The sequence below is a fragment of the Zonotrichia leucophrys genome, chromosome 6 (genome assembly GCF_028769735.1).
Source record: "Zonotrichia leucophrys gambelii isolate GWCS_2022_RI chromosome 6, RI_Zleu_2.0, whole genome shotgun sequence".
Lineage (NCBI taxonomy): Eukaryota > Metazoa > Chordata > Aves > Passeriformes > Passerellidae > Zonotrichia > Zonotrichia leucophrys.
This window is the reverse complement of record NC_088176.1, coordinates 7031002-7044041: the sequence shown is the minus strand read 5'-3', so window position 1 is coordinate 7044041 and position 13040 is coordinate 7031002. Positions and strand designations below refer to the sequence as shown.

Sequence of the window (13040 nt, the reverse complement as noted above, 5' to 3'; positions counted from 1 at the left end):
GTAAACACAATGTGGTATCATCCAAATAGTCAAATGCAATACATGTGTTCATATATAACAGCTTTTGGATGGCTCCTTTCTTTCCTGCTTCATTTCTAAATCTGAATAAATAATCTGCATGCCAGCTAACCTAAATGATGAGTTATTTCCCATTCAGAGAATCCTGAGATGCTCAATTATCTCACACAACTGCCAGCCATCAACTGCACTTAATTGCCTGTATGTTTCAAGTCCACTGCATGTTTATTTATATCACTTGCATGACACACTAGATGTTTTATGAGACCAGAATAAGATGAGATATGTCACAGCCTAATGCTTAGAGATATGACAGAAGCTGTATTTGCCTTTTTTAATCATAATTTTTCAAGGAAATCTAAGTAAATTAAATACCAGTCTCTATCTTCTTTACACCTTGCAGCTCCCAGTGATTTCTTAACCCATAGGACATACTTGAACAAATCTGACAGAGCAATGAATATGAAGTTCTTGCAAATGTTACGAAAAAAACAACCAATTTTTAGACCTGGGTAGACCTGACAAGGCAGGCGTGGCTCTGGCTCTGAGCCATCCCAAGAGGGAGTGGGGACCCAGAGTCCTCCAGCACAGGTGAAACACCCAGGCAGCTGCAGCAGCTGCAGGGCAGAGACGTGGGACAGAGCTGAGGACCAGGGGAGGGACAGAGGAACACGCTTGCTTGGTGATAACCATGTCACAAAAGGGATGGGGAAAAGTGCAGCCAGATTGCTGAGGGGCAGCAAGGTGGAAAGCAGAACTGCAGTAACAGAGAAAAGAAACCCCTGGAGCCCTGCAGCTGGAGGGGATTTGGTGGGGGAGCTACAAGGACAGAGGAAAGTCCGCAATCCAAGAAGGGAAGGCAGCGCATGGAAAAGGTACTTCAAGGCAGGAGTGAGCTGGGGCTCTCAGCTCAGGGCAGCAGCAGTGCTTAACATGAGCCAGGGCTAAACCCAAAAAACACCCGCACTGGGATGGAGGCTGTGGGGCTGGGGAGCAGGAAGAATCCTTGTGCTGTCTCCAGCACAGAAAGAACAAGGAAACAGCCATTTCTGGGTTTAGTACTGAATTTAGGGTGCAGAATTTAAAAGGAAGAACATGGAAGTTTTTAACACTTCTGAACCTCATCAGCTGCATGACAAAATGCTAATGGGAAGATACATTTTATGGACATCAGAAAGTGATAAAATCATATAACCACTGAATGCAGAAATTCATCTTTATTTATGGGCTTCTATTCAAATTGTTTGATACCTTCAAGTCTTTTTACAGCCTATCATTTCTGCAAATTTCTATGCAGCAAGAGCTATCTCTATGCCATTACACTTTGTGTCATGCCTCTCTCATGTTAAATTTCAAGCTGAGTGCAGATTGTACAGGACAATAGCCTGACACTTGGAAAAATTGTCAAAGCATCGCAGCAACTAAAGAACAGTTCCAAAAATAGCTTAATTGTGGTAATGCTGTAACTATACTGACAGCATTATTGCTGCATTAGTTTCATCCATGGAAAATGCAAGAATATAAAAATACTACCAAAAATAACATAAATTACAAAATTACATTTCATGAACAAAACCAGTCACATTTCTAAAAATCAAAGCTGTAAACACATTCCTTTCTAAGGTTAAAACAATATAATGTGCAAGTTAAAATAAAAAAAGTTAGATACTTATCATAAATAAGTATCTGCCTTACAATCCAGAAATCATTATTTCATCACACACAAGCATTTTACTCTTATCATTTTTAACATACTGTCAACTCCTGACAGAAGGCATTGACTTCTCCAAGATTTTGAAAGATATCTCTGAGAGTCCAATACAAATAGGGTTATTAAAAAAAAGTTTAAAAATATCTTCAAATGTAAAGAGCCAGTGTGCAGAACACCTGCCATAAACTGCACCTTGCTGTGCTGTCAAGAGACAGAAAGCTGCAGGATGCTGTTCTTTCGGTTTCACCAGGGAAAACTGCTTTCACACAAGGCATTTTGGAAGCCCTGCAAGGAAGGCTGCCATAGAAATCTGCCCACTCAGTGCAGCCCTCTCTTCCACCCTCACACCACCTTTATCACTGAACCAGTGCCAGCAGTGTGGTCACCACATGAACCAAGCAGCTTCTGCTCACTCTCACCATGTGCCACCTGCAGCTGCTCCATCAGCAGGCTCAGTGTGTGCCACCCTCCCCCTGACACACAGCAGTCTGCAGACACCTGACAGATCAGGGAACCCAGCCGGCTCTGTGTGTCTGAGGTGCCCAGCAGCCCCTGCCTGCTCCTGCTCACTGCACCCTGCAGGGCTGCTGCCTCTCTCAACAGATATACCCTGACTCTGCTTCCCTCCTCAGCGACCTGATCTCTCCTCAGAACCCCACCAACACCACTGACAGCTCCTCTGCCCTTTGCTCCTCTCAAAGAGAAACTCAAGTGCCCCTTAAGTGAACCAGAAAGCTGGCCTGTTCTTGGCCAACATGAATACACAGTTTGCTACCAAAAAATGTATCTACATATATGTTCATTCGTATCTGACCCACCACACCATAATTGAGGCTTTGCTGCAAAGATGCAGATTAAGGGATGGCAGTTCCATTCTCCAAGGATGTTACTCTAGAAAATATGTGATTTACAGCATATATTATATATATTTGGTAATAAGGTAGGTACTTTATTAACAAACAGTCATGCTTGTTCAACCAGCTATACCCAAACACCTCCCTTTGAGGCTTCAGGAAAATACTGCCCAACCCCAAGTTTCCTTCAAGACTTCTAACTATTCCTTTATTACTCCTGGCATTAAAGGAGAGGCAGAATATTCATGCATAAATGCTTTGTGTTCAATCAGGTATTTCCTCCTTCCACAGAATGGATTTCATCTTGTATCCCATGTGGAAACAGGTTGACAAAGCCTGTCTAGACTAACAGGACAAGCAGAAACAATACATTTGCTCAAAGCTGTGCATTTTAAGTACTTGAGGAACCAAGACCTTACCTTCTGTTTTACAGCTCTTCAAAGAAATTAGCAAAAAGGTTCCAATAATCTGACCAAGGAACTGAGAGTATTTACATATTCCTATTTTCAAGGCCTGCTGAAGGTAGAGTGAAGGCACTGCCTTTATAGGCCAGCCAATCAGTTACTTCAGCAAGGTACTTAATTCCCCTCTCATAATCAAATCTAGCTTCAAGAAATGCAGAAAACAGGATATTCAAAGAGTTCCTGCAAGCCAGCAGTCACCAAAGTGATTTTCTTTTGTGTGAAGTCCAATCTGATTATAAAAATGCAGAAGTGGAAATCAGGAACTGGTATCTATGCACCCTTGATAACTTGTTATCTGCCTGGAACTCAGCCTAGTTGCCTCTGCAAAGAAAATCTGCACTCAGAAATGTCAAACAACACAAACATTGTACATGCTTAGATTTATTTTTGTCAAACTATTTTCATTCTCTTAAACACAGCTAAAATAGGTGCCTGGTTTGTCTGTTAGTTTGTCTTCTTGTAACAGGACCAAATTCTCACTGAGGAAAAATAGACAGACTGGTTTTGAGTAAAACCAGTATTAAATATTGGTTCAAGTGCTATTATTTCAATGTATTACCTTATAAAGAAAAATACAGTTATGTGTGTGACAATGTAGGCTAAATATAAGTTTTTACTTTTCTATTATCAGAGAGCTTGACCTCGTATCAGAAAACCCGAACTAAGCCAAAAAACAAAAATACAACAGGAAACAGAATGCATCATAATGAAATAAAATTTTGATATGTCATGCTTACTTCAGTGGGAACAGAATCAGATTGCAGGACTCCTATTAGCCTAACAAGATCTGGTTTATTGTTTGTGAACTCGAGTGTATGCACAAGGTAACTAACATGAAGTAACTCAACTTTTTAAACTCAGCAGTAATGATATGGGGGGGTAAGAGCTAATAAAAGCATTGCAGAGAGTCAACAGAAATTAACATTTTAAAATACATTTTTAAATTAAAAATATTTTAAAACTGCCTTTGTAGAAAAGTGGCAGCTCCTATAATCTTACAGAAATTTCATAAAAAGACGTAGTGTTAAATTAGAAAAATATGTGGCATTTGAAATACATGCAGATTTAGGAACAGAAACAGGATTAGAGGCCTCAGGCAACAGGAATTGGAGATGTCATACAGTATTAATTCATGGGAAAAGCCACTAATTCACATGGCACAAACCCCAAAAAGAAAAAGCAGTGAATCTCTTGGCTAGCAGAGAGATTCTAACTTATCTTTTTCATAAACAATATAAAAAAGGCCATACATGGATTCAACAAATGAAAAGTCATTTACCAGGTAGGAAAAAAAAGAAGTAAATAATAATTGAAGTGTCAGGGACTTGTTACCCAGAACACAGCTCTCACATCAGATCAAGAATTCCAAAAATGAACAGGGAAACCCTCCATTCTTGATTCAAAGAATTTTGGGGGTAATGAAAGTTTTGGGGATATTAATTCACTATGACACAGCTTGCTCTAATTCAACAGAATAGCAGGAGGAGAAGGTACAAGGAGAAGCACACAGAGAAGGAAACTCTGTTTCTCTGCATTGTGGGGATTCAGATTGAAAAGCCCCAACATTCCTCCTCCACCTCTGCTGATGGACACTTTTCCAAGGAAACACCAGCAGTTCACTGTCAGTGATGTCCCTACCCCAGCCCTGAGAAGAAAAATATAATGGGGAGGGGGAAAATAGGTGCCATCAATACTCAGAGCTGGTTTTATACTGGGGAGAGGGAAAAGTCTGTCCCATCCTCAGTAAGGTGTTTTGCACACTGGATTCATTCTTTCCCCATAATCAACTTTGTGATTTGTGAATAAATTATACAACACGCCTAAAAGACTTTGAAAAACTCAAAGGAAGTTAGGTAAACCATTGATCAACCTAGTCTCCTGAGCAAGGGAGAGATGCTAGAGGGAGACCCAGAGCCATCCTTGTGCATCCCACAGCCACCAGCACACACACACTCACTCCTGGGATCCCAGCACTGCTGACTTTATAGTCTCAACTTTTTCCACACAATAAAAAGCCACCTTACTGACCATAACTGCTCCTGTCTGCACTTACAGCTCATTCAGTGGGCAAACCAAAGCTGGTACCTTCCTGTGCTGAGCTCTAACAGGGAATGATACACTCCAGGAAGAAGCCCAACATGCTGTGCTGCCTACTGAATTCTTGGTTTTAATTTAGAAGTTTACTGTAACAAATACAATATACATCCTTTTCTACATATAAGTTTCCACATATCTTCTACAGCAAAAGATTCCCAGAGTTTTTAGATCAGACAGCCTCTCATGAGAACAGCAGAACCAGAACATTCCCTTTGACATAAAATCAGATGAGCCATTTTCTTTCTCTGATCTGCTAATGATGCAAAAGGAACACTGCAAAACCAGTTTACTACACTAAGAATAGTGGCAAAATAATTAATTTCTACCAGTCCTGTGCTTTAGCAAGTAGAAACAAGGCCTAACTAGCAGCATGTAACCAACCAATTCTCCACAGATTAACAGCAAACACTCTGTGTTTTAACAAATGTTCTGATTCATGTAGCCTGTTCTTTTAAGATTATTTCTAAACATAATGGATGTAAAAGAAAGAAGACTCGCAAAGCTGAACAATGGGATAATAAGTCTATGAACAACTGGGCAACTCAGAAGTGAATCCATGGGAGGAGAGGATTTTGTCACCCTAAATGCATTGATCTAAATAGCCAACTCTTTTTAACACTGAGAATTCTATTTAAACCACTTCACAGACATGGCTTAAGGCGTTTTATTCAGATGGAGTGGCTCTCCCTTTTCTGTTGAAGTGAATGAGACATTTCAGAAACATTACTTTGTTAAATATTTCTGCAGATATGTACAGCTACATTTTTTATGCAAGATATTTTCTTACAAGGTGCCTGAGCTGACCACTATACTGTATCACCTAATACCAAAATAATAACATATCTTCCAGTGGCAAAGCTCAATGTCAACTGCAATTCAAATTTAAGAGGCAAAATGTTCTCCAGGTAGTAAAAAGCCACAGATAGCTTTAAGAAGTTACTAATTCAAGCATCACCCCTTAATCTAGTGTGAAATTCAATTCTGAAATCCAATCAGCAGATTTTGCATTTACCGTAGTTGTGACAGAAGTCAATGGCCTTAAAATGTTTTCACCTCTCAAAAGTTGCAAAGGTTCAAGCAAAAATGTCTGTTTAAGCAAAATCTTTACATCATAATAGCTAACCCAAATCTGTTACCCTCCAAAACTAACACACACGTCTTCAGCAATTTCAAGAGCTGCTTAACAGGAAGAAATTCACGCCCTTGAGGCAGAAGCACCACATCTGACATAGTAGTTAAAAAAACATTCAAACCTAGATATGCCCAAAACAAAAAAACAAGACAGCCCAGTCTTTCAACTAGGAAGACTCAATCTTAGTAACAGGTTTAGCCATATATTCCTGATTTTTCTCCTAAATCAACATATTGATGCTTGAAATAAAGAGAATGCGGCATCCTGTCTCCATAGGGGAAGCAATTTTGAACATCAGAAGAGAATTACATCGACTTTAACTGGTTTTAAAAACTGTCCTTCATTTTTCAGGCTTATGTACACCACAAAAGTGTACATATCTGACACAAAACAGTTATCTCAGCCAATGATTTCCCCTTTTACTTAGCACAAAAGAAAACTAGTGATTTTTCTACACTACCACAAAAATAAATACAAAAGGTGGCAAAGACATTACCCTTGATATAAGTCCAAGTAATACAGGACCACAGAATGGATTTTGTGGTATGAAAGAGTTAATTGCTGCTTTTAATTACACAGAACTAATGGGAGTGAACACTGCAGCAACATCTATAAACACAATGTCCACATTAGCAGAACACCAGTTATGAAACCCCTGCCAACACTACTTGTACAGGGATTGTTTTGTTTGTTTTAATCAAATTTTATGAAGTTCTGCTGTATTTGCAGAGCTCTGCAAAAAACCTGTAAGGCTAAGGAGCTTTAAAGAATGTAATGCAATAGTAACCATGACAATAAGAAAAATGCTTTTGCTAATCTTTTTCTTTCAGCTGACAATACTTTCAAATACTGGTGTTTTTCCTCTAGATGACAACTTTTGTTTGTTGCTCACTCTGAATTCTAGGCCTCCCATCCTTGTAAACCTGAAACTTTCGACCAAGGGAGCAGCAATTTGAGGGGCACTGAAAACATGGGATGAGTCCTAACTGTGGCAGGATGGACATCATCTGTTGGCAACTATATCTTACTTCATTGTTGCTCTGAATAGGTGCATGAAAATTAATTTTTAAGGTAATTATTCTGCAAGTAAATGTGGACCCTAAAAAAAAAAAAAAAACAACAAAACAACAGAAAGGCAGAATGCAGATAGGATATTCCTCTGGAGATCACGACACTGCTGAGATATGTTAGAATCTGGCCCCAGGCAGGCTGATCATAAACTTTAAGAAAACAGCCCAGAACTCCTCTGCACTGATTTTGTCTTGGTTTTATATTAAGTTGGAGTCTTAAGCAATAAAAAATAAAAGAAATAAAGATTTTTCAGACATTTATCTTCGCTCTCTACCATTTCTCCAACAGGCTTGCTCACCAAACAGGACAAGACAATGCTTTCATCAAAAGATGTATGGGGTAAGGATCTGAAGTCACATATTGAAAAGTGACTAAAGGGACGATTTTCAAAGGCATTAAGATACCTAAAGATGCATTAAGCACTTAAAATTTTCAAAACTGCCTGGGCATCCAACGCCTATTTAAATCACTTAGTCCTTTTTGAAAATCCCAGTGGGCAGTTATCTACATTTTATGTGTCTATATGCCTTTGAAAATCTGTACCATTAAATACTTAACAACCTAAGTACCCCTGGCTTTTAATGGGACTTTGAGTCCTAAAAAGTGTAAATTGGTCAAGCCACTCTCTTTGGTCTTTTTTTCCCCTTTCTTGTAAAGAGGCATCTCCTAATGCTCATCCATATCATGTCATTTAAGCAGAGCTTCAGCACTGTCCAACTTAATACACTGAGCTGTGCACATTTGGTATGTTTTATGGAGCTAAACAAATAAAAATCCCAAGTACAGACTGCATCCTCAAAAAAGACTTTTTGAAGCTCCTAAAAAGAAATGCAATTCCAATCTGTAACCCCAGTGAATGCTCCCAAAAAAACACGTTTTCAGTAAATGTGACCTCACATGAGAACAACTTAGGCTGGTAAAGAACCAACAGCATTGTTTAATACCCATGCAACATATTCAAAATAGCACAAAAAAGTTCTGAAAGGCAGCCACACAGCAACAAGAAAAAACAGAAAAAGGAGGAAGTCGTGAATAGGCTCTTTAAAAAGGCAGCAGTTCCAGAAAAGAAGACAAGCTTTAATTCTGAATTTTCTTTTTCTTAAAAACTGTATGAAACTATAAAGCATTCCCTTATGCAAGCATTTGAAAGATGTATCTTCTGATCTTCTGTAATGTCAATGGGAGGTAACTTGCACTGACCAAATTCCCAAAAAGGAACTGATTTGTAAATTGGGAACGCAGGGAATCAGATTGCCACCTACAGGAAAATTTAGCATTTATTGTCAAGAATGACTCAAAAAGAATACAAATTGCCATCCTGCCAAGCACTCTTTCATTACAAAACCAATTAGTCTTTTCTTTTGTGCAACTATATCATGAGCTTCCTAAATCCAGGAAGCCATTATAATTTCTTTTTATTTATGAGTACTGCTTGAAAGTTCCATAATTCAATTACAAAATCACGTGTTAAGTAAAGAATTTCAAGTCTGCTTACCTGATACCATTGGTGCTAGCCTGAATATGTCTGATAGTCTGCTGTTAACTGGCTCATAAGGGGAATCTTCAAGCAAGTCATTTCCTAAGGACAAAAAATATTTGGATGTTTTTCTTACACATGAATTCAGGATAAGATTTTTTTGTTTATGTTTACTCCATAACACTGAAAAGTACTCCCCTTTAATCCTTTTAAAAAGTTTATATGGCTACTTCTTCTCAAATAATTACCTCTAAAAACACCTGAAAGAAGCTAATTGTTTATTCCTGTCACTTGAGCTCTTCTCTCCCTCCTCCCTGCTAAGGTCATAATTTGCAGACAGCCTGTGACATCACAGGGACTGTCCCATCTCATGCCAGCAGGAGAGAAGCTGTAGCAAGGATGCTCCTCTTCATTCACCATAACAGCAGAGCTCTTTTTCAGAGAAGCTCAGCTAACAGCCAAAAACTAGCATCTCTGGTATGAAACACTGCTGACAAGATGCTGCTGGAGAGAAACATTTTATGATGTAGAAAACGTCTGTTATTACCTTTAGCAAAAAAATTATATATGGACTCATTAAAACATATGGATAAATTATCAGAAAGGGATTCTTTCCCTTTTTGCAGAAGCAACTTTAAAAAAAGTTAAAAGGGGAGCACACTGAAGTGAGAGGTTGCACCTTCAACTCCAGGGCCACAGCAAGACAGGACTAAAAATGATGTCTCTCATATGAGGACCTGACTGTTCTCAGTAGACTGAGAGAAATTTGCCTTATGAATATGAGCAACAGAGCAGTCCTGAGTCAATCACTGCCGTATCTCTTCTAAGTGGCCCATCTGTAGGAACCATAAACTTTGGGGTTTTTTCTGCCTCTGGCAATACTGCTAGTAAATACAGGAAAGGAAAACATAAACTTCCACTTAAAACAATCTTCTCTTCACATGATATTTAACTTTCAGCAAAAAGACTAAGAAACTAGTCGCAGTGTCCTGTTAGGTGAGTCCTAATTAAGGAGTTTTAACATGACTAAAAGAATGTCTCCAAATGACTGTTTTTGTGATGTTCGTGCCCCTATCTTTGCCTGCGGTTTAGGCAGGTCACTGGGTCCCCGGAGGAAGATCTGGCTGTGGCTTTGGCAGCCCGGCAGCGGAGCCGCAGCTGCGCGGGGCTCCAGGGCCGGCAGCTGCGGGCACAGAGCTGCAGGCACAGCCAGAACCTCGGGGGCACAGCCCCAGAGCCTCGGGCACAGCCAGAGCTGCGGGCACAGCCCCAGAGCTCCCAGAGCCGCGGGGGCACAGCCCCAGAACCTGGGGCTCGGAGCCACCCGAGCCTCGGGGGCAGCCGCACACCCGCACCCTGCGCTGGGGGCTCTGCATTCGCTGGGGGCTCTGCGTTCGCCACGTACCCTGCAAGCTCTGGTACATGCTCCAGTAAATGCGCAGGCAGTTCTTCTCCTTCTTCATGCCCCTCTTGCAGCGGCAGTTGTACAGGGATTTCTGCTTCAGAGCTTCCATGGCGCTCCTGCATTCGTCCTTGGCCTCCAGGCCCGTGGCCCGGCTGAAGTTGCTCTCTTTGCCGGCTACACACTGCCTCAGTGTCCTGAATTTAGTACTACAGCTCTGCTCCTTCAGACACTGATCGCTGGCTTTCACGCAGTCCAGGCGCTCCCCTCCAGGCAGCCCGCTCACTTCTGCGGACAAAAGTACATCTATGGAGAGCAGACACAAAGCGACCCGCGCTCTTTGGGGGAGCAGGGTGCCCGGAACCCCCGGTCCTGAGCAGCACCCGGGAGGCACGGGGCACCTCCTCACGCTGCACATGCGGCCAACCCCGGGGGCAGCACCTTGCAAACCTCCTGGCTTCATGCTACGCCTTAGGAAAAAGCACGCAGGGTTTCCATGGGCTTAGATCCACTTTTCGGGGAGTCCAAGGAAACAGTATTTTTTAACCCTAACGGCTGATGTATGAGGAAACAGAAAAATGAAAGAAACCCCGGAGGGATTAATGTGCTTGATAAAACAAGCATTTGTTATTCCATAGATCCATTTTGGTGAAACAAATCAGCTTTCCATTCCAGGGTTTAACTAAGGGGTTAAATATTCAGCCTCACTTTGCAGTAATTTCACTTACATCCAGGAACAGCCCTCTCTGAGAGATAAGTATCCTCACTGATTGATATTAGCCTGTCTTTGCGTCAGTCACTTTTTAAAGGCTGTGCACATTTTTGCTTGTTCTATATGCATAAAGGTAGAATTTGTTACTTCCCCCCCTCCCCACTTCTCTCCACGTATGATGCTTTTGCAGGAGAACAAAGCAAATTGCATTAACTCTCTCCTCTCCATCGTGCCCCCGACATGCTCCCTCAGACACATGCGGATGGAAACGCAAACCTCTCCTGTGGAAAGGAAACCAGTTTGGGCTGCAAACCACTACCAGTCGGGCAGGTTGCCAGGTTCAGGTGAAGATGTAATCCTTCAGCTGGTCTTGTCATCCCCCACCCTCCCCAGGCAGCCTTATTTTATTTAAATGAAAAGTTTCCCTGTAACTTGCGAGAACCCAATTTAACAAGAGGCTAAACAGGCAAGTACCGAAGTCTGTAACCTACAGAGATTTTATGTAGACCGGGCTAACTGATGTGAGGCAGAGCCATTAAAACTACTGGAAACTTCACTGTTCTGCCTAAACAATAGACTGACAAGCATCAGGCTCCCGGTCCCATAAACCCTATGCCTTGCTTTATGAAGCCATGTGCAGACCGAAATCAGGCACCAGCAACTTACCCACTAAGGGCAAAGCGAAGTACAAGAGAACGAGAAACATCTTGCTGTCTTCGGATGGTTTCCCCAAACGACTTGATGTGTCACAACAAAGATGATCAGCATGTAGATATTCCAATACCGCCGAGGTCTAAAGGCTCCAAGTTCAGATCCATTGAATTCAAGGGGGAAGAAAAAAAAAAAGCCACCAAGCAAAAAAACCCCACAACCGCCTCTCCTCTTCACCGCTACCACCACCGGCGGCAGGAGCAGCGACGCAAACGCTGAGCTTTTCCCTTAGATTTCAGGTCTGAGCAACCTGCAGGCACAAGCGCTGACTCCAGTGCGGGAGCGAGAGGCGCACGCACGGTTTATGTGTGTGTGTCTGTGATGTGTGTGAGTGAGCGAGCGAGCGGCAGCGGGGCAGGAGCGCCGGTCGCCTCCTTGGGTGGGCAGCGCCTGTTCCCAGGGAGGGACCGAGAGGCACGGGGGGCGGGAATGGGGTGCACACACCAGACCCGCAGCGCCCGCCCGCCCCCGGCCGCGCAGCCGGGGCCAGCCGCTGGTGTCAGCCCCGCTGGCAGCGCCTGTGACAGCCCCGAGCCGCGGCTTTCCCGAGCCCCCCCCGGGGCAATTCGCCTCTTCACCCCCCCGACCGCAACTTTATTGACGCGGGGGCCGGGGCGGTGCGCGGGGCGCGCAGGCTGCGCGGAGCGCTCGCCGCCGGGGCGGAGCGGGGGTGGCCGCGCTGCCGGCAGCCAAACTTTGCCAGGGAAAACTGGGACGGGCGGGAGGCGCGGCCGCTCCGGTTCCGCCGAGTTCCCCCTCGGCCCCGGCGCTCCCCGGCGGGAGCGGATCCCAGCGGGCGCCGCCGGCACCGGGCGAGCCGGGGAGAGGCGGCGGCCCCGCGGGGATGCTCCGCTCCGCTCCCCGCCCTCCCTCCGTCCGCGGGGCTCGGCGGTCGCGGCCTCCCCCTGCCGGCCCCGCCGCCCGCGGGGGAAGTCCGGGGCGTCCCGCAGGGCCCCGGGGCGGCGGGAGCACCGCCCGTCCTTCCCCGCCCCGCGTCCCTGCGGTGCGCGGTGCGCTCCGGCCCGCGGCCGGGGCCGAGCGCTGTGTATCGGCTTCCACTTGGCTCCTGAATAAACAAAGCGAACATATGTCCCATATTCGTGACAGATGGTTCAAACAGAGAACTATTTAGTGGTTTTCCCACAGTTGCTACTATGTACCACTCCCCCGAAACCCAACAAAATGCAATTAGCCTAAAATAGCTTCAGCTTCCAGATTTCCTTATTTTCATGTGTGGAAAATTTGATTCAGGTGTTTTAATGTTCTGGCTGTGATCAAATGTATTAAGTTGTTTTGGGGTTATTTTTTTTCTATTTTTAAAAGAAGTCAGCGTATATGTTCCTTGGCAGTTTTGTCAACAAGCTATTTGGTCCATTCGACTCAAGGAATTT

The 13040-nt window shown here is 43.5% G+C and overlaps 1 protein-coding gene across 1 annotated transcript in view; it reads right to left on the bottom strand.

Annotated features, from left to right (window-relative positions):
* Positions 1 to 12199, bottom strand: part of GFRA1 (GDNF family receptor alpha 1) — a 138987-nt gene extending 126788 nt beyond the window's left edge. The window contains exons 1-3 of the mRNA XM_064717375.1: positions 11605 to 12199; positions 10230 to 10514; positions 8843 to 8926 (exon numbers count right to left, since the gene is read on the bottom strand). Of these exons, the coding sequence (XP_064573445.1) occupies positions 8843 to 8926; positions 10230 to 10514; positions 11605 to 11644 (409 nt within the window). The 5' untranslated portion in view covers positions 11645 to 12199. The remainder of the gene's footprint in view (positions 1 to 8842; positions 8927 to 10229; positions 10515 to 11604) is intronic.
* Between the last annotated feature and the right edge of the window lie 841 nt (positions 12200 to 13040).